At 43.1% G+C, this 27,555-nt stretch overlaps 1 protein-coding gene across 1 annotated transcript in view; it reads left to right on the forward strand.

Moving 5' to 3' along the window:
• Nucleotides 1-27,343, forward strand: part of CLTRN (collectrin, amino acid transport regulator) — a 32,798-nt gene extending 5,455 nt beyond the window's left edge. The window contains exons 4-6 of the mRNA XM_027608558.1: nt 12,159-12,272; nt 16,990-17,184; nt 26,547-27,343. Of these exons, the coding sequence (XP_027464359.1) occupies nt 12,159-12,272; nt 16,990-17,184; nt 26,547-26,703 (466 nt within the window). The 3' untranslated portion in view covers nt 26,704-27,343. The remainder of the gene's footprint in view (nt 1-12,158; nt 12,273-16,989; nt 17,185-26,546) is intronic.
• Nucleotides 27,344-27,555: the final 212 nt, after the last annotated feature.

Consider the following 27,555-nt stretch of genomic DNA (forward strand, 5'->3'; position numbering starts at 1 on the left):
CTTCAGGAGCTGGCCTGCCCTCAGACAGCAGGCATTTTTCTCTGCTACTCTCTACACTGAGTACAGAACCAGGCCCTGCACGGGCAGGCCCATACAACTGTAAGGCTGGACGTGCTATTTACAGATGAGGACTGGTTCCGTTGGTAGGTGCCATAGCATATAGGGTGTAAGTATCTTGCATATTACTCCAGCATGTGTGGTAGATGCTCCAGCTGAGCTCTACCTGGGACACTATCGATGAATTGATTTCCTTTCACGATTTTTATAATTAGGAAGAAAACTTACCTGCTGATTAATGTTGTGTCTTCCAACCTGGCCTTTTATTTTAGTGTCCAATCTGCTTCATTCTTTTGTCTTAATTCTGTAGGGATTCAGAACCTGATAAAGAGGATCACTATTTATTGACCTCCCTCAAACCCACAATATATGATGCATGGGCTGTGAATATAAAGAATGAAACAGAAGAGTGGCATTTGGGGAAGCAAAATAAACATATGATATACGGTATATGTGTGTGTACACACATATATATATTTAAAAATAGGTAATATATTCACATGATTTAAAAAATTAAAAGAAGGAGGTACATAGTAAAACAAAATTATATCCAAAGTGAATTCTATTCCTGTTTTATAGAGTTTTAGAAAAAAATATATTTGTGCTTATATACACCTTTTAAACTGCACATTCTTTCCACAACTGTTTAACTTTTCTCAAAAAAATTAGGTGATTGCTTTGCAAAAAATTGAAAAGGAAAAATATAAGAAAAAAGCCCCCTTGTCATCTTACAATACAACCCCCTACCCAAATAGTCTCTTTATCTTCTACTCTTCTTGTCCCAGGTTTTACACATTGCAGTGTTCATCGTACTATTTCTTCCTCTGGGTGCCTGCATTAAACCTTGTAAATGACTATGTTAAATCGGATGTTTCTATTCTTAGGAAAAGTTAATTTAAACACATAACATTTTAGATGAATTTTGAGAAATTCATGTTTGAGTTGTTTTTTTTTTTGACTTGAAGCATTGTATAAGTCTGTGAATATCTGATCTTGTTTACTTGCAGACATGTTTCACTTGCACAAATATAGAGAAGGCTTTGTTGCCAATGCCTGTTGAAAAAGTCATAAAGTGCAAAACTCCATCAAGGGTCAACAGACGTTTCTGTAAAGCCACAGGCGGTATGAGTGGCAACAGTACTGCCGTCAGGCCTGAGTGATGAGGGCTGCCTCACGAATCGGGATGTGTTTAAGCTGCAATTCAATTGCTGAGCCCCATTCTCCATACGCTGCCATAAAGAAGGCTGCATCCTTACATGAACAGGCTTCCCCTGTGGGAAAGGGCACCACAGAATGCAAGATGGGATTGAAAACGACTTTGCAGAGAGGCTGCCGCTCTCCAGCAGGTGGGTGGATGGAAGACGCCGGGGGGCTTGGCAGCTGGCTCAGGTTTTAACTCTTCTGCCTTAGAAAGGCCTTCTGGTGCCAGTGAGGGACAAAATAAATTCTGCACGGTAGCGGCTGTGGGATGCATTACATCCCCTCAAAATGCATATATTCAAGTCCTAAGCCCTGGTAGCTCAGCACGTGATTGTATTTGGAGATAGGGTCCTTTAAAAGGTAATGAATGTACGATGAGGTCATAGAGGTGGGCTGTCACCCAATAGGAATGGTGTCCTTACAAGAAGAAATGAGGACACAGATGTGCAGAGGAAAGCCCAGGTACGACAGGAGAGGACAGCCATCCACAAGCCAAAGAAAGAAGGCTCAGAAGAAATCAACCCTGACCACACCCTGAACTTGGGCTTCTAGCCACCAGAAATGTGAGAAAATAAATCTCTGTTGTTTAAGCCACCTGGTCTGTAGTGTTTGTTACAGCAGCCCTAGCGGACTAACCCAGCGGCAAGTATCCGTTTCCAGAATGGCTTCAGGGATCCAGATCTGGAACATCACTGTTTATTTCCTTCTTTTTCCTCACGGCTTATTTTACAACGATTGCAGAAAACTTGAAGATCCTGAGACGTACAGAATTGAAAAATGTAAAAAGTAACTCACTAAGGATAATCAAATCATAATCAGAATAATGAATACTCTCGTTTACTTCCACCTTCTACCCAGTCCTTACTACCACATCTCTTACATCGGGCTTGACCGCCTCCAGTGAGACAGAGCTCAGGATCTCCTGACGATGCTTTTGCATACTTGGCAACCTAGCGTTGGCAGATCCTTGATCCAGTATAACCTTGACTGGCTACACAGGAGGATGTTTATCCTAGTGAGAGGTCCTGGCTGCGTCCACACAAGACTGATGGGGCAGCTGAACTGGTCCAGTCACCCTCACCCAGCGGGCAGTGGGAGAGACAGCTAGAGGGTCAGAGAGGCAGGGGGTGTGGGCCCGCAGAGAGGGCTGTGGCATTTCCACTCCCTTCCCCATAGGACAGGACCGGGTGGGAACGGGGTCCAGCGCATCTGCACATGCAGCCAGGTGGGGTGCTGACAACTGGGCCCATTCGGATGAGTTGCTGCCCACGCCACACTAGCGATTACGTGCTTTGAGTGATACCTTTGCTTGCGTCCCCGTCTACCTCAAGTCAGGCCGAGAACTGCACACAGAGCGTGGAGTTGTCCATAGAGGAGAGACTGGCATATTATTTCCTGGTCGGATGCTCCCCAACGTGCACGATGGTGAAGCCAGTCACTGAGGGTGTACCATGGAACAGAAACTGGGGCCTGCCTTGTAGCCGGAGAAGTCTAAAGGTGGAAGGCTGATTCAAGCTCCAGTGATTGGGTGAGAGAGGACAGCTTTGCAAGCAGCCTGCCCTCCAATGTATCCCTGGGACCAAGCGGAGGCTGCTGGAGGGAGCTGGATGGAGTCCCTGCCTTTGGGGCTGAGAATCAGCTGCGGGGCCAAGAGGAGGCAGGGGTGTGAGGCTGGAAGTGCCCCACTGGAGGCCGAGTTGAGGGTGGGATGGAGGATGTTGGTCAGAGTGCATCATCCGCATCAGGGAGGATGCAGTGCAGAGGTGCCCAGACAGGTCTGCAGAGGCTCCACAAGACAGTCTGAATGGAGAACCTGAGGACGCCCGCCACAGCGGAGCAGAGGACCCCAGATGGTGGAACAGCCTGGGGGATCCACAAAGAACCCTGGCTAAGGAAAGAGAACTTTGCTGTTTCCTTCTTTAGATGCCCACAGCCCTCTCCCATCTTCCTTTCCATCCCTAAAGGAGCGAGAATGAAGTGGGGGGGGGGGAACGGAAGGGGAGACATGGGGAAGTAGTGTGCATGGAGAGTACATCAGTGGAGAGTACATCCCTGCCGGAGGGAGAGCAGCTGTGTGTCAGAGGCAGGAAGACAGTTTTGATTCGACTGCCCTGAACTCTTTAATAAGTACAAGTGACTGGAAAGCTACACCATTTACTTGAGATGCTGTCAAAGAATGAAGGAGAAAGAACTGATAGAGCAGCCCAAGGCAAAGGTGTGAGAAACAGAAACCTCTTTGTGCATTGCAGGCTACTGAGGCCAGCCTGTTGACCTGCGTGGCTGCAGCTCAATCCATAGAATTGAAGAACCTCTACTGAAGCCTCCTGCATGCTTGGCCCTGAGATTAGGATGATGGATAAAACCAGGTCTCACAGGGCATAGCGCCCACACCGAGGAAGCTGGGCCTGGGAGAAATGAGAGGAAGGTGGACTAAATGTGACCAAAACAAGACAATTCTTTTGAAGTCCTTACTTAAATCCTGATATCAAGTGGTTTTCTTGGTATTTCCCAGATTTCCTTAAAAGCAGAATGGAAGATGTATGGAAAAATTTCACTGATAGAACATTCTGGTTTCATCAGGTCAGGTTATTTGAAGATTTCTTGTGAATTTGAAGATGCCAACTAGGTGTTTTCACATTACAATAAGGTTCAGGCCAGGTTTAGTAAAATAGTTTCAGAGAAACTTTTAAATGTTGAAGGTAGTTTCTAGGGAAATGTAATCTAAGGTTAAATCCTGGTCTACTTCCCACGTAAGTCGGGAAATGTACCTGCCTAGTTTGCTCAAGTGTTGGTTTTTCGGGTAATTTATCACTTTTAGCAAGAGAGGGAGAAGTCTAACCCAGGCATGACATTTTCTTTCTGAATTCCATGGTGTAGGGCATGGAATGGATTTCCTCCTCTGCCTACTTATTCAAGGATAAGTCTTGTGATCTAAAAGGAACAACGTGCTGTTGTATCCACAGTAAGGGGATTAATGGTCTTGTGCTTGTAAAACAGCATCGCAGCTCCTATTTAGTCCTTAGATTTCCAGAAACAAGAGCCTGATTCTTACCACCCCTTGGATGCAGTTGGCCCTGTCTGGCGCCATTGATGAGAAACGGCAGTGGAGCCAAATCGTAGAGGATTAATATAAAACCAGGGCTTTCCACACTTGAGGAAAAGGAATAGACATTTTTACCTTTTCAGGGATTTGCTTGAGAAGCCATTTGAATATGTATAAATATTAGTACTTTGTAAAACAGTTGTACAAAATGATTATTGAAGTGAATTCCAGTAATTCCATCAGACCACCTATATTTACAATCTTGAAAATGTAGGATTTCTATTTAGTTGTGCTCCTGGCATTTCAGTTTATTTACTTAGTTCTTTAAATTGAAGTATAACTGGCCTACCGCATTCGATTAGTTTCGGGTGGACAACATAAGGAAGTGATATCTGTATAGACTGCAAAATGATCCCCACAAGAAGGCTAGTTACCCTCTGTCACTATACATAGTTTTAGAATTTTTGTTCTTATGTTGAGAACTTTTTAGGTTTAGGCATTTCAGCTTACTGAATACATCAAAAGAAACTTGACAAAGACAAGTGTAGCTCAGTAACTGCTTGTTGTTTAAAGTTTTCATTCTGTGTAAATCTTAGAGGACATTCATTGTGGTCACATTTGGAAGAAAGACCAGGGAGAAGTCACACTAGTTGTACATAACCCAAGAATGGGAAGAATTTATACCCTTTTGTTGGTATGTAAATCACGACTGGTCTATAGGATCAGGCTTCATGCTACTTCTGCTTTAGTACCAACTTCCCTCACATTGACACTTCCTCTGGGCTACCCCTATCTGCACTGTATTCGGGAGTGCTCTTCTGCTAGAGCGCTTGGGTATTACTGTGTTGTCTGAATAGCTGTGGTTGAGTAAACAATGTTTTGGAGAAGAAATCTCCCTCCTTTCATTCCCCCCTTTCCTATTTGGTGTTGGCCCAATCTACTTTCTCAGTTTGTCACTCTTGGAATATCATAGAAACAATGGAGTTCATTTCTCCCTCCATTAATCCATCCATCCATGCATCCACACATCCATCCATCCATCCATCCATCCATCCATCCATTTCACAACCCCTCCCTGAGTGTCCACATGGGCCACACTGCAGGAATGCAGGGGCTCACAGTGCAGCACAGGCTTGGGCCTTGCCCTCATGTCCCAGGGCCCAGAGAAGGCTTGTGTTGCAGATAAACTAAGTATTTTTGATAGTCTCCCAGGTGACTCTGCAGCTGATAAAATTAAAAAGGGTGTTCTTTGCTTGGGGACAATGAAGTTCATCTCAGGGCAGGGATTAGAGACCCTCGTGACAAGGACTGTCGACAAACCGCATGAAATCTAGAAGCCCTTTGCCCTCCCGACTGTGCTGGGTCTATTCTCAGATGGGGTATGGAATCTTGTGAGCCAATCCAGGCATCTCAGGAATTATTGGCCTCTACTTTGGTTTTTAATCTTCTGGTTGGCTCAAGACACTGTGACCTTGGTGTTCAAGGGTCTCAGCACTACACTCCTGCACTTAGGGGAAGCGTCATGGGCTCTAAAAGCCCTTGCAGTAGGAACTCTTTTCCTCACCATGCCTAACCATGTTGGCTAATCTATGCTAGTTCTTAGTACACTTTTGTGAGTGAGTGAAGCATGCTTACCATCCAGGCTCTTAAACCAAGGGCACACGGAATCAGTGCCCACCCACCCGTTTCTTCCTCTTCTACCACAGTGGAGACTCTCCTGCTGGATCTGGTGTCAGTTGCCATAGCAGAAGTAGCTCTGGACTGCCTGGGTTCTAGCTCCTGTTGGTTCAGTTCCTCACTCTTGGGGGAACCAAGACATCATGGCTCATTTCTCAGAGCATCATCCAAACAGGGAGGAAGCACCAGCCCATGGTTTCTCTGTCTTCTTCTACAGCCTTTGCCTTACAGCTGTCTCCAGAAGCAGAGTGTGCTCTCCCCTGGCCTTTCCCACAACCTTGTTCCTTTAGGAAGTGGGCTTACTCATTACTACTTCAACTGCCTGTATCTGAACAAAATATAAACACTTCTCAGTCATTGTATTTCTATGGTTGGTCTTTGTTGAGCAGAAGGTTACTTTTTGTTTTCTAAAAATCCTAGACTTCTTTTACCGGAGGAACTACTATGTCGGGAGGATACTTAATATTCTCTAGTTGAAGACCCTCAGCAGTGACTATTACTCCCCCTTTTCACTCTGTGAATCTTGGAGAGGTGATGGAAACAGTGCTTCACAGGACACTAGTACAGTGGGAGGCTCCCTGATAAACCCTTGATACATTTGAACACATAACACAACTAATTTCCAAAAATTTTACATAACCATAAGATCACTGTTAGGCTGATGGATGCCAGTATCTTCATTTGAATATGACTCTTATTTTCAGAGTACATTTGTATGTTATCTCTTTATCAAGGAAGCCAGTAAAACTATTATTAATCCATTGCCTTGTTTTATTCTTGTAGATCATAGTACTGTACCCAGGCTACTTTACAACCACCTGCTTTGCTCCTGTACTTGTATTTAATTAGAAAAAATACAGATATATTTACAAAAGACTTGCAGAGATAGCATAGAGAGATCCTGTGTATCAACGGTCCTCAACCTTGAGGGATTTCTTCCCTCCACTGCTCCTGAGGATATTTCGAACTGTCTGGAGGTACTCTGGTATTACAGTTGGACGTGCTACTGGCCTCGAGCGTGTAGAGGCTGGGGATGTGGTACACATCCTACAAAAGAACAGACAGCCTCCCACAAGCAAGACTTATCCAGTCTAAAATGTTAATAGTGCTGAGTCTGAGAAACTGCTCTAGACTCTTCACTCATTTCCCTAATGCTATTATTTTTTAAAATAATTTTTATTGTTATGTTAATCACCACACATTACATCATTAGTTTTTGATGTGTTCCAGCTAACGCTATTATTTTAAATAATCACGATAGATATATCAAAATTAAGGACCTATCATTATTTCAATATTATTAAGCTAATGGAATTTTTAGATCTACTTCCCCTTTTCACTGTCCTTCTTCTGTTCCAGAATCTGTACCTCCTCGGTGATCATTCCAGTGATGGAGACAGTTTCTCCATCTTCCTTTGGTTTTCATGAACTTGGTCTGCCTTGGTTTTCAGGACCTTGACACTTTGGAGGAGGTTTATAAGTGTTTCTTATGTGGGTACGGTTCTGACCCCATCCAGGTAGCATATGGAAATGTGGTGTGTTTTGGACTACATCTATGCCTGGACAGTGTTGTGGCATTTAGACGGCAGGGCTGAGAGATAATCAACATGGTGCTAAGCTCAGGACAGTCCCATGTAATAAGGAATCTCCTACTCAAAATACCACCAGCACCCTCATGGACACACTAGATCTCAAGCCCTTTCTAGCAACTCACGTAGAGTGAAAGGCCTTGTCTCAAGTCTAGCAAATGGCAGGTAGTAAACTTCAAAACACAAACTTGATTTCTAGAGGTTCAGTCCAGGACATTTTGTATCTAACAGTAACTGTCAACACTGAAAATGTTGAGTTTAATATTTTCAGCAACAATGTGAATCTTCTAGAAATCTTTATATCTAGGTAGGTAAAATATTTGCAATCCCTTTGCCGAGGTGCTACACGAAAGCATGAGTTGCCACCAATGGAAACCCTGAGTAAAGAACCTGAATTTGTGGTAAAGGATGGTGTAGTTCCACAGTGATGGGGACACCACAGGAAAGTATATGGGGTCACAGTTGTGTTGGTGGACTTTTAAATGTGTCCTTCCTCCTTCTTTATTTTTCCTTATAGCACTTCTCCACACCTGCTAGTGTGTCCATTTATTTATCTTCTCTCTGCACCCCCTTAGAAAGCAAGCTTCATGGGAGAAGAGACTTTGCTTTGTTTATTCTCTGACTCTCTAAAGGGGGATGCCGTGAAATTCATGTTTGAACAGGATTTAAAGAGGCTTTAGATGGAAAGAACAGTGCAGGCAAAGCGTCCAGATGACCTCTTACCCGGTTCCTGGCTTCCCCATTATTCCAGCAATATTACTTTGCATTTGTTTCAATTCTACAAATGGCGTGTGCTACACATAATATACCACTCCCTATCTTTTCCACTCAGCAGTGTATTTTGAGATGTAACCTGTCGTTAAAAATATGGAGTTCAGTGATTTCCAACTGGGGGTGATGTCTGTCCCTCTGGAGATATTTGGCAATGTCTGGAGATGCGTTTGACTGTCACAACTGGAGCTGGTCCTATTGATATGCGGGCGACAGAGGCCCGGTATGCCACTCAACATCCCGCGGTGCACAGAATTATGTGGCCCAGTAGCCCACGAGTGGAGAATCCTTGGGCTCCTTCTTTCCTTCAATTTGTGGAACAGTATTCCCTTGATAGCACATAGCGTGTCTGCTTTATCCATCCCCCTGTGGGTGGGCATTTAGGTTGTTCCAGTTCTCTGCTCTGACAGAGTGCTGGGAAGAACATCCTCACCACTGTGTGTGCGGTGTGTGTGCATCTGTGCGTGTGCGGTGTGTGTGTGTGTGTGTGTGTGTCGTGTGGTTTGGGGTGTGTGTGTGTGGTGTGTAGTGTTTGTGGTGTGTGTTGGGTATGTATGGTGTGTGGTGTGTGTGGGGGGGGTCTGTGGGGGGTGTGTGTGGGGGGGTGTATGTGGTGTGTGGTGTATGCGGTGTGTGTGTGCGCGTGTGTGTACACACACGTGGAGGAGAGTTTCTCATAGTCACACTCTGCTCTAGGAAAACTTCCAAGTCCTGCTGCAGATTCACACCCACAGCACTGCCTGGGGTTCCAATCCTCAGCATCTTTACCAGCATTTCATAGTATTTAGCATTTTCATTTGGCAACCTGAGAAGCTTAAAAGAGTAGCTTATTTTTTTTTAAATTTACATTTTCTGATTATTAATATTGCCAAACTATTTGAATCATTCACACTCATCCACAGCATTCTCCAATCCTGGGGGAAATGTTTTTGCCAAACATGTACCACTTCGGTTTATTCATCTCTGTATCTTTGCTGTTTTAAAATCTTAAAGACCAAGCTTGACTGTTTCTGCCAGTAGAGGTCACTGTCCCTCAGTGGTTTTCCACCAATGTGGTGCTTTGTTTTGGTTTTTTGGGGAGTGCTTCCCGCGCCCCCCCACCCCCTCCACCTCCCTCTGGAATATATGGCAATGTTTGGAAATATTTTTTTGTACTTTCGCAATGCGGGTATGCTGCTGGCCCCTAGAGGATAGAGGCCAGGGATTCTGCTAAAACCCTACAATGCAGAGGACAGCACCCAACGAACAACAAAAGAATTATCTGGTCCCACATGTTTACCGTGCCAGGGTAGAGAATTCATGGTGTAGACAAAATCCTAATATATGTACCTTTGCAAGAAAGACAAAGACACTCTGTATGACAATGAGGTTGTTCGTTATTATTTTAAAAATAAGAACACCAGTTTTCACTCTAGAAACTGGGAATATAGGGGAGAAGCATGCCTTCCTGCTCAGAGTGTTTCCAGGGAAAAGGCAGGAGGAGTGGGTGGGCAGGAGGAAGGCAGAGGTTTTGAAAGCAACGGTGCTTCTTCAGTGTGGACTCTGCAGGGTGAGGGGAGGTGGGTCTGGGTGCTTGGAGGGGCTGCATGCTGGGGTGGTGAGGGCTGACTGGTGGGGTCAGTCACTCATGCAGGGGTCAAGCAGGGGTCAGCAGGGTAAAAGAACTGTGGCTTTGAGTCTCAGGAAGTGGTGGGGGTAGGGCTCTGGCTGAGGAGTCAAGGGGGACCCCAGGCTGCAGGAGGGCCCAGGCCCTGGGGAGTGCTGATCATCAGCTCTTCAGTCGAGGCCTGGGACTCTGCGGTGGTCTGGCAGCAGGTCAGGCCCGGGGTGGGCGTCCGCTCCGTCACCAGGATGCCAGGAGCAGAGGCCCCTTCTCAGAGGCCCCGGCCTGGGCACAAAGGAAGGGACCACTCCATCTTTCCACACAGGCTTGAAGGCAGATGGCCTGGCCCCTGGGCTCGGCCTCCTTCTCTTCGTGGGGGTGGCTTTAAACTGGAGAGGTCTGTGGATCCTCTTTCTTTTCCTGCATGGGCTCCGAGCCCTCAGCCGGGTCTCCTTGGCACAGCAGTCCAGCTGCTCCGGGATGGGTGGACCCCTGCTGAAGCTCCCACTGCGCTCAGGAGGAGTGATTTTGATGGTCACCATGTTGCAGATGTTTAGGAGGTTCTGGGCTTTCCAAAGCCACTGCTTCATGAAACTCTTGCGGTTGCTAGAGAAATCCAACCCCGGGAAGGTGTGGAGGGGTGACTTGCTGTGAAAGCGCCTCCAGGCCTTGGGGACTATCGCCCTCTGGACTCTGGGGTGGTCCAGGTGGGGTGGCAGGGTGGGGCGGGGCCGGCTCCCGATCCAGCGCTCCCGGTGCATGGAAATGATTTGGCTCTGAACCGGGCCCAGGGGGCGGTGGGCCGGCCTGGGCCGCAGGGACTGGCGCCTCCAGGCGTGGCGTGGCAGCGTGGCCTTGGCTCTGCCCAGGTATCTGCCCGGGTATCTGCTCAGGTAGCTGCCCATGTTCGCGGTGCGGCGGGGTTGGGGCCTTTGACGAGGAAATCCGGCCTTCACAAGTGCCCCAAGTGTCGGCGGACGCGGACTCGCAGGTCTAAGAGCGACTGTTGGTATTAGGACGCGAGGGCGGCACGTGGAGTCTCACATGGGGAACGCTCTGGACACGGGTCTGGCACGGGCCAGGCCAGGGCCCCGCGGATGCGGAGACTGCCCCGGGAGCCCGCCGCTACTGAGGACAGGGGAACCTCCAGCTCCCACTGCAGGTCCCAGGCGCTTGGCTTCTAGGCAGAGGGGCCACGAGGGCTTCGGCTTTTGTACCTGACACTGAAAGGGAGAAAATGTAGGCATTTCGATCAGGTCCTGAAAATTACAGAAAACCGACGGAATGTCACTCTCCTTCATTACTGTAAAAATGAACATAATGCACTTGGATGCTCTTTAAAAGGAAGAGGAATCTACGTTTATTAGTGAAGGGGATGTGTGCTTCCATCTTCCAGAATGGTTGTTAATGTCACTTTTTGCAATTGTGCTCTTAAGAAAATGGTGAATGCCATTCATGATTAATGTTTTAGCCCTGACAACGTTGAGTTATGTGGACTCTCCTATAATTTTCAACCTTTATATCTTTCATACATTCATATATAATTGTCTCCAATCTGAACACTAATGTCATTTCTTTCCTGTCACATCTATTGGTGATGTATGTATACAGAGTGGTGTGGCACATTCTCCATTGACAGTTGGAAAGCAGGTAATTGCAGAAACCGTGTTTAAAGGCTGCTGGTAAATTGGTGATAGCACTTCAGCTTGGAGGTCTCGTGTTGCGTCTGCTCCAGTACTGGAGTGGGAGAGGGACGGCGGTCTGGCCAACACAGCAAGCATGTATTGGAGCAAGGGGTGGCAACGGATTTGTCTGGATCTGAGATGTGGAAGATGGAATGAGACCAAAAAGAGCTTGATGAGGAAACACCAAAGGCATCTGTGGTTCAGAAAAGAGGCCCAGTGTTGGGGAAGCAGGGGTGCCGTCAGCTAACAGGTGATGGAGAATGAGATCCTTAACACTCTCGACGGTGTACTTTTTGTTATTTTTTCATTTTGGTAGATTCTTATTTTAGGAATGATCCCAAGTATCCGATTTTGAAACAAAGGAAATTTCCTATGTTATTTTCTTCTTAATAAGGCATTTCTTAAAATGGTAGAAATGGCTTCATTCATAGCTAAGACACCTTTTAAGATGGTAATAATACCAGAGCGGATATTCTAATGGAATTAGTCATTATTTGCTTATAATATATATTTTTTTTCACCACCATCTGCAGAATTTCCCACGTCCTACTTTGCAATGTAACCCAGCGGGTGTCATTCTGGTTTGTGGTTACAGATCCTTCAAAAAATCACACCCTTCCTGCTGTTGAGATACAGTCAGCCATAAGGTAATCATCACTAAATATGTCTTCTACTGGTATATCAGCTTGTTGATTGATTCGACTGTTTTCATAAATTTTGAGGAATTCTCTCTTTGCTTCACAGTGATTTATTTATTAATATGTGAAAGATTTAATTTTGTTAGCTTGTATTAAGGATTAGTTTGGATCAGTGTTTCTCATCCAGGGACAATTTTGCCTCCAAGGAGACATTTTTGTTGTCACAATTGAGGTGGGGGAGGTGGGGTCTTGAATAGGCAGAAGTTAGGAGTGCTACTAAACATCCTACTATGCACAGGACAGCACCTCAGAACAAAGAACTATTCAACCCCAAATGTCAGTTGTGCTGTGGCTGAGAATCCCTGGTTTCAATATTAGCTATGAATGTTCAGTGCTGTCTTCCTTCGGCAAGAACATCTTGTACAGTGCTGTTGTGTGATGGTTTATCACATGGATTCTAGAGCCCAGATGCATAGGTTTTAAATTCTGGTTTTGTTTCTTGATTACAGACAAGTTACTTCCCCTCATTTTGTCTTCCTCTTATAATCTATAAAACAGGAATAGTTATGGTACCTCTCAGAGTTGCTAAGAAGGTTAAATGAGTCAATAAATGTCAGGTGTTTTGAAGGACAAGTCATACCTTCGACTTTTATTTGAAAACCAATAAAAATAGTCTCATTTTTTGGGTCTCTAAGGACTTAGCTTCTTTAGTTAAGGTACAGTCTTTGCCTTTAAAAGATACTTTTTAAAAAACAAGGTAAGAGCATGACTCTTATACAAATTAAAAATAAATGCCACTAAAGATTTTATTATCTCATTAATTAATGAGGGAACCAGTAAAACAGTAAAACCAGTTCAAAGGAGACTTCAAGGAACCATGCATCTATGAGAATCAAGGAATGGTGATGACCATTTACAAAAAGATGCACCATTCTATCCATCGGGTAGTGGTCAATCTTATTCTACCAGACACAATTCACTTGATTTTCTCTGGACAAAAGTCATTTACATTATGTCAGTTTTCTACCACTTACAGATCTGCAAAATAACTGAAAGACAAATAGAAGGTATAAGTTGTCCAGAAAGTTGTATTCACCAGATACTCAGTAATATTTTTTACCCATTTCAAATTTTACACAGTTTTTCCTGAGAGTTCCTCTCTGCCTCTCCTTGTGATCATAACAAACTTTCAAAAGTGAAGTGTATTCTTGACTTCAAAGAAGGATGCAATTTGTTTTTACTTCAATCAATGTGCACTTTTATGCATGTAAACTTCCCATCCTTCAAATGATTAATGTTGGGCAAAGATACATTGGAAGAATGAGTTCAGAAAATAAACTATTTCTGGAAAAAGAAAGAATGAAACAAAGTAACTCCCCTCACAACAGACTTACAAGTTACCGAAATACACATTATTCTCTTTACCAAGGAGAAATATCTAGTATAAGAACTCATTTGCTCTCTGTAAAATATTAACATTTAAGATAATGAGTATATAATTAATGCCAAAGGTTTTTGTGTGAACAATAATCAATTTCCCTTGCCGAAGCAAAGGCCTTGAGGATCTATATAGTGGGAAATGATTTAATCTGCTTTAACAAGAAGGTTTGAACTACATTGTTCCTGTGCTTTTGCCACTAAAAAATATTGTTAAGACCCACCACTTAGGGAATAAGAATTAAGAACATTGTATTTCACATGGAAAGGAGTTTTATTCAAGCCCTCCCCCATGATCTGGGAAGGCTACAAGGAAATGAAGACACTGCGGTGAAGGCAGGCTTCCATTAATGTGAGGGAGGAGAGTGAGTGTTGGGGGTAAAGGCGGAGGATACAGGTGAATATGTCCACAACAAAATGTCTCTGTGAAAGGTCCTAGCAGCAGAAGCTACTTAGGGGGTGAGGATGGCCGAGAGAATGAGAATTTATGTTAGGGATAGGTCTCGTCAGTATTGTGTGAAAATAGAGGGAACGATACCAAGAAAGAAGGATAGCATGAAAAGCAAGGGAATGGCATCTAGAGGAGGGGTAATAGGAAATTTCAAGGCTGAAGAATCTGCGGAGTTGGGCAAAATAATGCTAGTTCCACTTAATATTTGCATAACCCTTTCTGCTTCATAAAGTGTGTTCCTGCACATCTGTGGCATTTAATGTCAGCACCAATCACTTTTGAGTAATTATTTTTTAAAGATTTTATTTATTTATTTGAGAGAGAGAGAAAGAGGTGAGGGACAGAGGGAGAAGCAGACTCCCTGCTGAGCAGGGAGCCCTACGTGGGGCTCAATCCCAGGAATCCGGGATCATGACCTAAGCTGAAGGCACACGCTTTACCGACTAAGCCACCCAGGTGCCCCTGAGTGATTATTAGTATCCCTGGTTTATAAATGAGGGAATTGAGACTCAGGGAGACTAATTGATTTGCTGAGGCCACCACACTAGAAAAATGAAGAGTAAGCACTTGAACCCAGGCATGCTGCCATCACATCCAGTGGTGTTTTTTCTCTCCCCCAGAGTGTCCACACCTATGGGATTACTGGAGGGAATGACCCACCAGTTCTAAGATGTCTGTTTTAGCTCTGTTGTGAGGGCCTGGCCTTATCAGGCCAATCTTGGCTGGAAGATATCCATGTGGTTGACACCTATTGGGGATTTCAGTGGTGGTTGGAGATTTAGTCTGTACTGATCTAGAACTTCTAATCATCCCGAGAGGCAAAAGAACAGCAAAGTGTTCACTAACCAGGTAGATAGAATGAGAATACAGAGCAACATCTCATTTTACTCTGAGCTATACCTTAGTAGTGGGGCTCATTATTTTGTAGAGAGGTTTGTGTTCCCAGATTATCAATGATAGGTTGTGGAAAAAGGAAACTTTCCATAGTTTGACAATAGCCAAACTATGGAAAGAGCCCAGATGTCCATCAACCGATGAATGGATAAAGAAGATGTGTGCGCACACATGCGCGCACACACACACGCTGGAATATTACTCAGCCATCAAAAAGAATGAAATCTTGCCATTTGCAATGACATGGATGGAACTGGAGGGTATTATGATAAAAAATTACATTGGAATTATCCCCTGCTATAGATTATCTGGCTGGGATTCTTTTTCACATTTGTGAATAATCATGCCTCATTGATTTTTATTTGCTAAAGGAGATCTCTCCTGATAGCCTAGTGCTGATCTGCAGAGATTCTCAAGCCGTTACTGTCAGGTTCAAGACCTGCACTGTCCAAGATGGTAGTCACCCCCCATATGTGACTGCTGAGCACTTGAAATATAGCTAGTCCAAGATTAAATACACCCTAAGTGTAAAGTACACATCAAATTTCAAAGATTGGGTACAAAATAAAATGTGAACCAACTCAATATTGATTATGTTGAAATTATATTTTTATGGATATATTGGGCAAAAAAATTATTAAAATAGTTTTGGGGTACCTGGCTGGCTTGGTCAGTAGACCATGTGACTCTTGATCTCAGGGCCGTGAGTTCAAGCCCCATGTTGGGTGTGGAGCCTACTTAAAAAAATTAAAATAATTCCACCTGTTTCTTTCTACTTTTTCTTAAAATGCACCTCCTAGAGAATTTGAAGTCACACATGAAGCTCACATTATATATGTATTTTCCATTGCTGCTCTAGAGGCAGATGAAGTCAGCTTGTCTAGTGTGAATTCAGTCAAGGCCACACAATATCCCCAAGAAAGCTCCTCATCTAGTTTGCAAATTCCAGTTAGAAATTCACTTATTTCGTTTCAGTCAAGTAAATCTTCACTATCAACCCCTCCCTAATTGCTGCCACCACCAAAAATGCAGATTTTCCCCAGGGAAGAGTACCTGGATATTTTTCTAGAGTTTTGGACTTCTCAAACGCCAGTGACTTTAGTTGTACGAAATTTGTAGTTTCCTGAACAAGTCTACTATACCCTTGTCTCCATTCCTGTGCTCACTACACACTTTGGTCTCAATAATTCCTAAACAAGAATTCCAAAACACAGCTCACAGGTTGCTTTCTCAGGAAAGCAGCCCTGACTTCTCGCTATGATGTTCTTGGCCATCCCCCGTCTCCCATCGTGGCCGTACTGAAGCTCTGTCATGGAACACCTTGCACTGTGCTGGGATTGTGGAGGGACTGAAGTGCCACCCTTCTAGAGTGCACTAGACTGTAAGCGCCTTGGTAGTTTCATTTCACTTCATATCGCTAGCACTTAGCATCATATCTGGTACTTGGTAAGTTTTCAGCAAAGGTTTGTTGAATTAATGAAAAAAAAAATCAATTTGTTGGTTTTGCAGCTGCTCCTGGCTTCATGTTTTCTTTTTTACTCCCAGTTTTCTTGTCGTCTTATGTTTCTCACCCACACAATTTTCCCTCTTCTGGCTGTTGGTATTTGTGTGAGCCACCTTAAAGAGAGTTGTGTCATCTTAATCTAGATGCTACTTTTCTGGAAATAAAACATGGTGGACAGAGCTTGAAGCTCAGGAGTTCTGGTTACTTCTAGGACATTCCCAGCTATGGAGGGCAGTAGGCGAGCCTTTCAGTAGCAGCCAGCACTGCCTTGAAAAGGGTACCAAAGCATGATTGCCCCCGTCAAACTGTCTAGTCAACCTGAGGTCTCTTGCTACAGGGATGCTCTGTTTCTAGAGATAATTTTAATCATGGAGAGCTAGGTCTGTACCTTCTGTTTCTAATTTTTTTTCTCTTGTTTGTTTTTAATCATCATATTGTAGAATGAATAGGAACCGGATCAACAATGCCTTCTTTTTGAATGACCAGACCCTGGAATTTTTAAAAATTCCTTCCACTCTTGCACCACCAACTGACCCATCTGTACCCATCTGGATTATTATATTCAGTGTGATATTTTGCATTGTCATAGTGGCAGTCCTGCTCTTGATTTTATCAGGAATCCGGCAACGTAGAAGGTAAGATATGGAGTGATTTAGGGAGGATTTTCCTATTTCCTCATGACTTGGAAAAATAAGGAGAGGATTTTCCCCAAGCTGAAGATAATGCCTTGAATCTGAAACTTTGAAAATATTGGTGATTATTGGAATATCATTTAGGCTCTTGTGTTTAGAGACTTTTAGAGTCCAGCGTCCCTTACTAACCATGACTCCTTCCATTACTATCTTTTTCTTTATTCTACTCCATATGAATATTTCATATCAAGAATTGATTTTAATATCTGTATTATGCTTTTGTAAGTTGGATATACAAAACTAAGCAGACTTTTTGGGTAGGCAGAGTTAATCTTTAATAGTCCTCTACCTCCAAATGCTAGCAGTTCCACAGTTCTTTCCATGCATCCTCAGCTTGGCTTGCTTTTTCTTGGCCCAGTGCCTATAGCTGCCATCTTGTCCCAGATACTCTCGGGCTTCTATACGTCCCTCCTTTCAACAACTGCTTGCTCCTCTAGTGCCTATAGTATTATATGGAACCATGTTCCTCAAAGTGAACTTTGAATCAACACCTTGCATCAGAATCACCCAGAACACTTGTTTAACATGTAGGTTCCTTTGCCCTACTGCAGACTTTCTAAATTATAATCTGTGATGGGGATGCATTTTAATGAATATCCAGGTTATTCTAATTCACTTAGTTTGAGAGCTTCCAACTTGGAGATTCCTACTACCAGAGTTCCTTTACCTGGATCCTGGGGCACCTACAAACTTTGCTGTCTAAATTATTGCAATTACTTCAAGGGAGAATTTCAGACCAGTGGGAAAGTTACAAAGGCAGTGGGACAGGAGGAGAGGAGAAAATCATTTGTTTATAAGTGCCTCTGATCCAGAGGGGAAGTGGAGAGAGTCCTTACTCTTCACTAGACAATTTGATTCTTCTAAAAACCTTCTCATCTGATACCAAGGAAGAAGAATTCTGATAAGTGGGAATCGCAGGGATGTGCACTGGTTTTCAAAAGGGTCGATGCCCACACAGACATGTGGGATGAGTTTGGCCAAGTGTGGGTTCAACTAAATGTTTCTCAGGCGGTTTACTACTTTCCACATGTCTCACTCTAGTTACTAGCAGAAGGGAATCATTTCAAATGTTGGCCTTTATAACTTTTGTTCACAAATGAGAAGTGAAATGCTCTGGAATAAATGAGATTTATGTCTAGTCCCCAACTTAAACTCAAAGATTAAAATCACGTTGTATTTGCTTGATTTTCTTCATCTTGGCATGACATGCAATGCAGAGAGCCTTGGTACGAGTTTCAGTTTGTTTTGTTTTCAGTTTTTTTAATATTAAGAAAGATTCCCTTGCAATATTTGACTACTTATGTTTAATATTTTTAAGTTCCGTATTAATCCTAGAATTCTGTGATTCTATGATTTCTAACTATCATAACCTCTGTGAATTCACTTCATCTCCTTGGTTCCCAGTTTTCTCACTAGCACAGTATACTGTAGGAGTTAGAAGGATGGACCGTCAGACATACTGCTTAGATTCAAAGTGTTTGTATCCTGGATTCTGCTCTTGTATGTAACCCATTAACTCTGTGCATATCAGGAAGCATAGGCAATGAGTCAGGGAACCCAAGCTCAGAAGATTATGGTTTGTGGTGCTAGTGTCGAATTGGTTAAATCTTTATTTGTTGCCTGTGCAGAGATAACTTTGCTAGAGTGACAGCGAGTTATACCAGAAATAATGAACTTGGTGGGATAAAAAGAGTTAATGCTGTGGCATGCTTAGAGTGGTGCCCGGCTCACGGTGAGTGCTCAATAAGTGTTAGCTGTTACTGTTATTTTATTATCCTGCCATTTACTGGTCTTCCAGCTTGTGCTATCTCTTTCCTGCTGAGCAGGTTCTGCGGTAATATAATAATTGGGTGTGTAGCATCATAATCTGTTGCCCGGGAGAAGTGAGGCTGTTCTCAAAACCTTGCCTTCGCAAATTCATTTTGTGTTCAGACTAGGAAAACAGACGGACAAATCTCTTGTGTAAACCTGGAGAGCATCACTAATTGGCAAATAGAGTCAGGACAGTTATGACAACCTTCGGAAGATAAATTGATTTGTTGTGTTTTAAGTTAGATACAAATCTGTGGTGGGCTTCTCTTGAGCAAAGTATTGCTTCGAAGGTGTAGAGAGGGTGCAGTCTAGAGTGGGGAGAGCCCTGGTAATGGTGATGAAAGCCCTTTCTAATCATGGAAAAGGCAGGAATTGCCCCCAGTGCCTTTAGTCCTGAGGAAGACAAAGATTTGCTCAACAATTCAACCCATACATTAGATATTAACAAACATAGTTTGCATTATACAAAATCTTACATTTAGAAGGCCAGGAGAGACTGCAGAGTCATCTCAGTTACCATTTTGCTTCTGTGGAGAAGAGTGCCACTGTCATCTACGCCATATGCATATTTAAACTTACTGTTGAGGAAATTTCTCAAGGAAAGCTTTAACAATTCTTTTGCCTGTGTCAGTAACAGCATTACACTGATTTATTCATAGCCGCTGGCTGTAAAGTATACAGTCATTGGGAGCCAAACGAGGTGAACTCAAACACCAGCTGTACCCTTTAGCCAAATGACCTTGGTCGAGTCATCCGATTTCCATGGGACTGTTTCTCCATCTGTAGTAGGAAGATAATATCTCACAGGGCTTCCATGAAGATTGGATGAGATAAATGTGTATAAGGTACCTAGCATGCACTAAATAAACAGTATTATTATCCAAGATCAGCTTAACCTATTTCTGTGACTAAGAGATACTGAAAAGAGATCTCGTTTTCATCCAGAAATTGTCGTGATACTATAAAAAATTTTCCAGTTCAATGGCTCATTGTTTGGGATTTTATTAGTTAACAAACACATATGTTAAAAAGCAAATGATCTTATTAGGGTTACTGTTTACTATAATAGTGGTGAACTGGTTAACCAGCTTTGTAAAAAAAAAAAAATCCCAATTTGTAGCATTTGTTGATTTCCTATCAAGTATGAAATTTCTGAATATTTAACAATCACCTATCTCAAGCCTATACCAGCCAGCTTCAGTACACCATTACAAATGCCACCTCCTTGTGAAATAATTTGAGGAAGTTGCTTTGCTATTACCATCTAGTTGAGAATAGCAGTTTGTGGAAATGAGAGACTTGTCAAAGGAAAAAAGTTGGAAAATGGTTTTTTGTTTTTTTGTTTTTTTGTTTTTTTACTTTTGGGAAACAATTAGGCAGCTGGGTAGGTGGGCAGGTACCCAAGATGAAATGCATGTACTCCACAATGATGTCCTAGTATGGATCTGTGTCTAGTGCTGGCCCACAAGTAGATGTTTTAGTTCTCTGGTCAGCTTTATGATGATGATAATGATGATGACAGCAATGGTTGTGATGGCCATGGTGATGTGACAATGACAACAGTGATGCAGTTGATGTGATGCGTGTTTTAGTAGAAAAAGCACTGGATTGATACTCTTGGTTTTGGGTTCCAGTCTCAGGCTCTGGTGCTTATTATCTGGGGGATCTTGAGCCAGTCACATATGGAAAATGAGGATAATAATATTTTCTTAAACAGTTATGATGATGAGAAGACAAAGTTAGAGAATACACACAGGTGCTTTATACACTGGAAAGTGCTCTAAATTCATCTCTCCAGAAGCCAAGGCCCAAAGAGGTAAAAAATACCTTATTCCTATATTGACCATCCATTCTGTGAGGGGAGCTCTAGTATTTATCAGGGAAGATACATACACAGATAACGTGGATGGTTCCTGCCTACAAGGAGATTATAGTCTTACACTTGGTAACAAAGCCAGGTTAAGGACTCCGGACATAGAATCCTAGCTAATGCTCACAGTTGAGCAGAGTCATTAGTAAATTCACTTGGTTTATTTCTGGTTATATTTCTATTCCCATAAGGTCAGTAGTAAGCAGAAATACATTTAGATTTCTACAAATACTGCTTTTCAAACAAGGGGATGGGGCTCAGCCAACATTTTCATATACTGAAATTTCACATTCTTATAAAGTTTTAATTAAGTCTTAAAAATAGATGTGTAAATAAAATCAGAAATGTTAGAGCTAATAATTGTTTTCCTTTGCTGTTCTTAAATGTAAATACTCAATAGGAATCAAATGTGTGTTTTGAATGAAGCCTGGGGAGATTAAGTAGAGTTCTAGGTCCACTGGTTTCACCAATCTTGTTCCATTCTCAAAGATAAGCTGCTCTACATAGTTGAGTCTTAGCTCCTTCATTTGAAAAGCAGGAATAATAAGGGGCGCCTGGGTGGCTCAGTTGCTTAAGCATCTGCCTTTGGCTTAGGTCATGATCTCAGGGTCTTCGGATCAAGCCTCCCGGGCTCTCTGCTCAGCCTGGAGTCTGCTTCACCCTCTCACTCTCCCTCTGTGCTCTCTCTCTCAAATAAATAAATAAAGTCTTTAAAAAAAAAAAAAGAAAGAAAAACAGGGATAATAATAAAATCTTTATAATATTGCAATAGGAATTAAATGAGATGATTAAATGAGATAAATAGGAACTAAATGAGAAAAAAAGCACTTAGTCTGGTTTCTGTCGTGTAATAGTTACTAATTATCATTATTATTATTATTATTTTTAAAGATTTTATTTATTTATTTGACAGAGAGAGACACAGCTAGAGAGGGAACATAAGCAGGGGGAGTGGCAGAGGGAGAAGCAGGGTTGCCTGCAGAGCAGGGGGCCCGGTGCGGGGCTTGATCCCAGGACCCTGGGATCATGACCTGAGCCGAAGGCAGACGCCCAACGACAGAGCCACCCAGGCGCCCCACTAATTACTGTTATTATCACTACCACACAGCAGACATAAAGCAACCTGCCTATAGTCACGTGGTCAGAAAGTTAGTAGTAACTGTATTTAGAACCAGATAGGCTGGATCCCAAAGCCCATCAATCTGACTGGACTGCAATGCCCACTGAAATCATTCCAGTAACACTGACATTTTCCCCAGGAATCATCCATACTGATTATGAGGTTAGTTCTCATTCCCCAGTAATTAATTATGTTCTGTTTCAGAATCATATTTGTCTATCCTTTGTTGTTTTTCTGGCTATTCTTGGGCCTTGGCTCTTCAGCCCTATCTAGTTTGAAGGGAGACAGAAATATTCTTTGTGCTTTCAGCCACCACTACTTTGTCTTTTTTTTTTTAAGATTTTATTTATTTATTTGACAGAGAGAGACACAGCGAGAGAGGGAACACAAGCAGAGGGAGTGGGAGAGGGAGAAGCAGGCTTCCCGAGGAGGAGGGAGCCTGATGGGGGCTCAATCCCAGGACCCTGGGATCATGACCTGAGCTGAAGGCAGAAGCCTAATGACTGAGCCACCCAGGTGCCCCCTATCTTTCTTTAAAAAAAAAGATTTTATTTATTTATTTATTTATTTATTTATTTATTTATTTATTTATTTATGTATTTATTTATTAGAGAGTGAGTGAGAGAGCATGAGCAGGGGGAGCAGCAGAGAGAGAAGGAGAAGCAGGCTCCCTGAGCAGGGAGCCCGACTCGGGGCTCAATCCCAGGACCCCTGGGACCACAACCTGGGCAGAAGGCAGACACCTAACCACCTGAACCACCCAGGCGCCCCACCACTACTTTATCTGGAGCAAACCCTGCTCCTCGACACCCCTTAGCTCCGAGGGTAATCCGGTCTTTTTTTTTGGTCCCCATTTTTGCCGCTCTTCTCTCTGGACTTACGATAAGTATGTACTCTGAAGGTTTTTGAGAACTAGTTTCAGGTATTTTAGTTACTTTAAAAAAAAAAAAATCCTCTTCCTGAACCACCGGACATTGCAAGAACAGAGGAAGTCATTAACACTCAATTTTATTTTTCAGGAAAAAGAATTCATGTTTTTAGCAGAACATCAAATCAGAATGATCCAGAAAGATAGTTAAGTTTTATTATCGTTAGTAAGAGCAATGCAGAGGCAGTGAATCAGTTTATTACAGTACACACTATGAAATGTGACCAAGTGCCGTGGTACTGTTAGATAACCTTTGAGCTGCTTATCATGTCGAGCCAGCACGTTACTGACACTGCAGTTTGTGGAGCAATGCCAAGACTCTGAACAGCTGGATCTAAGGTCACAAAAGCACAATATGTGCCTGATTTGCCACTGGCACAGCTCCATTAGATGCATTTCCACAGCCATTTTGCTCAGAATCTTTTTGAGAAATCCTTCTTCTAAAGAAGACAAACTTGTCCTCGGCTGTTTGCATCTTTCTTTTTAGTTCTTCCCCATTCCTTTGTGAGACCTAATGGATTAGTTTTCCTTTATGGTTGGGAGGGGAAAGTGAGATTCCTTGCCGTGATCTGCATGTGTCCAGCTCCCTGTGATTTTTCATCTAACTTGGTAAAAACACTTTTTTTAAAAAAGATTTTATTTATTTGACAGAGAGAGACAGCAAGAGCAAGAACACAAGCAGGGGGAGTGGGAGAGGGAGAAGCAGGCTTCCTGCTGAGCAGGGAGCCCGATGTGGGGCTCGATGTGGGGCTCGATGTGGGGCTCGATCCCAGGACCCTGGGATCATGACCTGAGCCGAAGGCAGACACTTAACGACTGAGCCACCCAGGCGCCCTGGTAAAAATACTTTCTTAACTAAGGGAGCTGGTGTCTATTTCCAAGACTCCCATTGCATTACCACCTGCTTTAGATTATATTCATTAAATTTTATATATATATAATATATATATAAAATCCACTAAGATTTTTGTAGTATGAGTTTCATACTTATATACACAATATATATATTTTAGAGTAAGATTTGACTGTTTAAAATCTATTTATTGTTGTGGAGAATTCTTATTCACTCCAAGCCCAGTGAGGAGTGAGTGTGGGGGAAATTGCACGAACTAGACATTTTTTTGATGATAATTTATAAATATCCATTTGTTACTACTGGGGCTTCATCCCTACTGAAACATCACTGCTCTTTTTTATAATCCATAAAAATGGGGAGGGAAGATGAGTGAAATTTGGAGTTTTCCCCTTTTATTAAGTCCTTTCTTTTCACTGTAGGACGAGGATCTATCTGTTTGAACACATAGTAGTAACTCAAAACATAGTTACTCAATGAATGTTGGGTACTATGAATGGAAGTGATATGATTGATGGTTATAGAATGTCAACTGCTTTTGCCTTTTGGAGGACATGGAAAGTAACAATACTCCTGTCCACAAGAGGGGGGGCAAAGTATTCTAGTCCTCTGGTAGGTGATTTCACCTGGCTGTAGGACCTTCTCATCACATGAAACTTTGTGCTCACCCCAACCTGCATTAATTGCTGGTGGCTGAAGCTTAGAATGGCCAATACAGTGTTTTCACCCTGAGGATGGAAAAACACAGCAACTTATCCATTCCTAGGTCTCTGGGACTAGGACCCCCCAACTTCTAACCCAACATTAGGCCTGTAGTGATAAATTGTGACACCTGACAGTGGCATACCTAATGGCAAAATACTTTCAAGCGATGAGAGTGGGATCTACAGTATTGGAATGATACTTTACCTTTCTTTATGAACCTCAGCTGTTTGGAATTATCTAATAAACCATCAGCAAAGCGTGGCAAAATCTATACTAACTCCTAATTTTTAAGGTAGGAAAACAAATATTTTCCTCCATTCGTTTGGAAAAGCAACAATACAAGAGATACAAGAAATATTATGTGTGTATATATTCTCCCTTCCCTTCCCTTCCCTCCCCTTCCCTCCCCTCCCCTTCCCTTCCCTTCCCTCCCCTCCCCTCCCCTTCCCTTCCCTTCCCTTCCCTCCCCTCCCCTTCCCTTCCCTCCCCTCCCCTTCCCTTCCCTTCCCTTCCCTCCCCTTCCCTTCCCTCCCCTCCCCTCCCCTTCCCTTCCCTCCCCTCCCCTCCCCTTCCCTCCCCTTCCCTCCCCTCCCCTCCCCTTCCCTTCCCTTCCCTCCCCTCCCCTCCCCTTCCCTCCCCTTCCCTCCCCTCCCCTTCCCTTCCCTTCCCTTCCCTTCCCTTCCCTCCTTCCCTTCCCTCCCCTTCCCTTCCCTTCCCTTCCCTTCCCTCCCCTCCCCTTCCCTCCCCTTCCCTCCCCTCCCCTCCCCTTCCCTTCCCTCCCCTTCCCTTCCCTTCCCTTCCCTTCCCTTCCCTCCCCTTCCCTTCCCTCCCCTTCCCTTCCCTCCCCTTCCCTTCCCTTCCCTTCCCTTCCCTTCCCTTCCCTTCCCTCCCCTTCCCTCCCCTTCCCTTCCCTCCCCTTCCCTTCCCTTCCCTTCCCTTCCCTTCCCTTCCCTTCCCTTCCCTTCCCTTCCCTTCCCTTCCCTTCCCTCCCCTCCCCTTCCCTTCCCTTCCCTTCCCTTCCCTTCCCTTCCCTTCCCTCCCCTCCCCTTCCCTTCCCTTCCCTTCCCTCCCCTTCCCTTCCCTTCCCTTCCCTTCCCTTCCCTTCCCTCCCCTTCCCTTCCCTTCCCTTCCCTCCCCTTCCCTTCCCTCCCCTTCCCTTCCCTTCCCTTCCCTTCCCTTCCCTTCCCTTCCCTTCCCTTCTCTTTTCTTTTCTTCTCTTTCTCTTTCTGTGGTGGATCCCATTCAAGATCTACCTTGGGCTACTGTCTGAGTAACTTTGCCTACAGCATTAGTCCATTAATTTATCTTCCAGCCAACCAGCCATTGATCTACATTTATTGATCCATCCGTCTGTCTAACTAGCTAGCCAACTATCCATGTCCATCCATGTCTGTCCATCCAACTCTAAGCACATCACTTGAGTGCCTACTCTGTGCTAAGTCCATATCGGCTGTTTTATAAAATATTTTAAAATTTATATGGGTGTATTGCCCACCAAAAAAAAATATTTTAAAATTTGGACTTGTCTGATTACTTCCTCCTGAGAGATTCAGGTAAAAAAAAAAAAAAAATTGGTGCTAAGGCGGGGTAGGAACACAGAACACAGAATTTTATGGATAAAATCTCAGTGCATCTTATCTGGAGGCACTTGTCAATTTGTCTCATTGTTGGTGATGTTCACCAGATTTCTTCCTTGACAAAATACAAATATCTCTATAATCAGTACATTGCTTGTGGGGGTGATAGACTGAGACTGTGTGAATACTCTGTTCCCAAATCATCTCTTACTCAATGGTTGAGTATCCATTGATGAGCCCCATCCATGGAGATTTCTTATCTTGTAGCAACTTTTCACCTCATTAGCTCTTTATGAGCTTTGCAGTTTATTTGAAGTATGGAATGCTATCAATTATTTCACCATTCTAAGTTTCCTCATCCCTCTTTTGCCCTCCATGTTTGTACAGAAGACCAGGCTTTCTTCTTCTAGACCCCAATCATTCTTTTTATGTGCATTTAGGAAGAGCAAAGGACCATCTGAAGTGGATGACACGGAAGATAAGTGTGAAAATATGATCACAATTGAGAATGGCATCCCCTGCGATCCTCTGGACACAAAGGGGGGGCACATTAACGATGCCTTCATGACAGAGGATGAGCGGCTCACCCCTCTCTAAAGGGCTGCTGTTTTGCTTCCCCAAGAAACTCACCACTTGTTTCTGTGCAACTGCTGCGCATTATAAATGATCAAGGGCAGATCATCGATTTTGTTTCACCACTCTTCTAAGAAATTTTGCATGTGCATGAAAGTAAAAGGCCATCATTTATACCCATGAAGACCATTGGAATCATAAGCTGTTGACCACTCAAAATATTCTAAAATATTTCTCTGACAACATAGTGTGTAAGTGTAGTCATGTGGTGTCTTTAGTTATTGGTTTAAAAGTGCGTTAGTATTAAGTATTTCCGGAAGTATATATTTTTTCACCCTTCGAAGATCTACAGAGAGATATTTTTCCAGTGGAGAATATGCATAATATGGTGTAAAAATCTTTGAAAATGGATCCTTTTTGAATATTGTTTATATCACTCTGTATATGACTAAGGAAGAATAAAATATAATGTTTGTAATGGGATATGAATGATGTACGTGGGAGTGTCAGTACACAAGGTGGAATTTGATCCTGTTATCATACCAATACTTAACTTATTCTCTATTGTTCTCTAATAAGGCAGCCCTATTGGTTGACTATTTCTGCAGTTTGTAAAAGTACAATCTCTGTGAATTTAATAAAAGTGCTAATCATCTCTTTTTAATTATGTGACTGTGGTCTGAGATTTATTTTCATACTGTGGAAATTAGTAAGCCTAATTTTTACTAGTTACGTGTAATCTGTCCTACAACCCTAGAAATGAATTATTTTTGTTGTGTGTATCCTTGCTTGAAGACATCTCATAGTTTGTAGACTTCATTTTATTTCCAGATAGGCCATGACTATTCTAATCTCTAATAATAAATTATTATACAT

This window comes from Zalophus californianus, chromosome X, assembly GCF_009762305.2.
Source record: "Zalophus californianus isolate mZalCal1 chromosome X, mZalCal1.pri.v2, whole genome shotgun sequence".
Lineage (NCBI taxonomy): Eukaryota > Metazoa > Chordata > Mammalia > Carnivora > Otariidae > Zalophus > Zalophus californianus.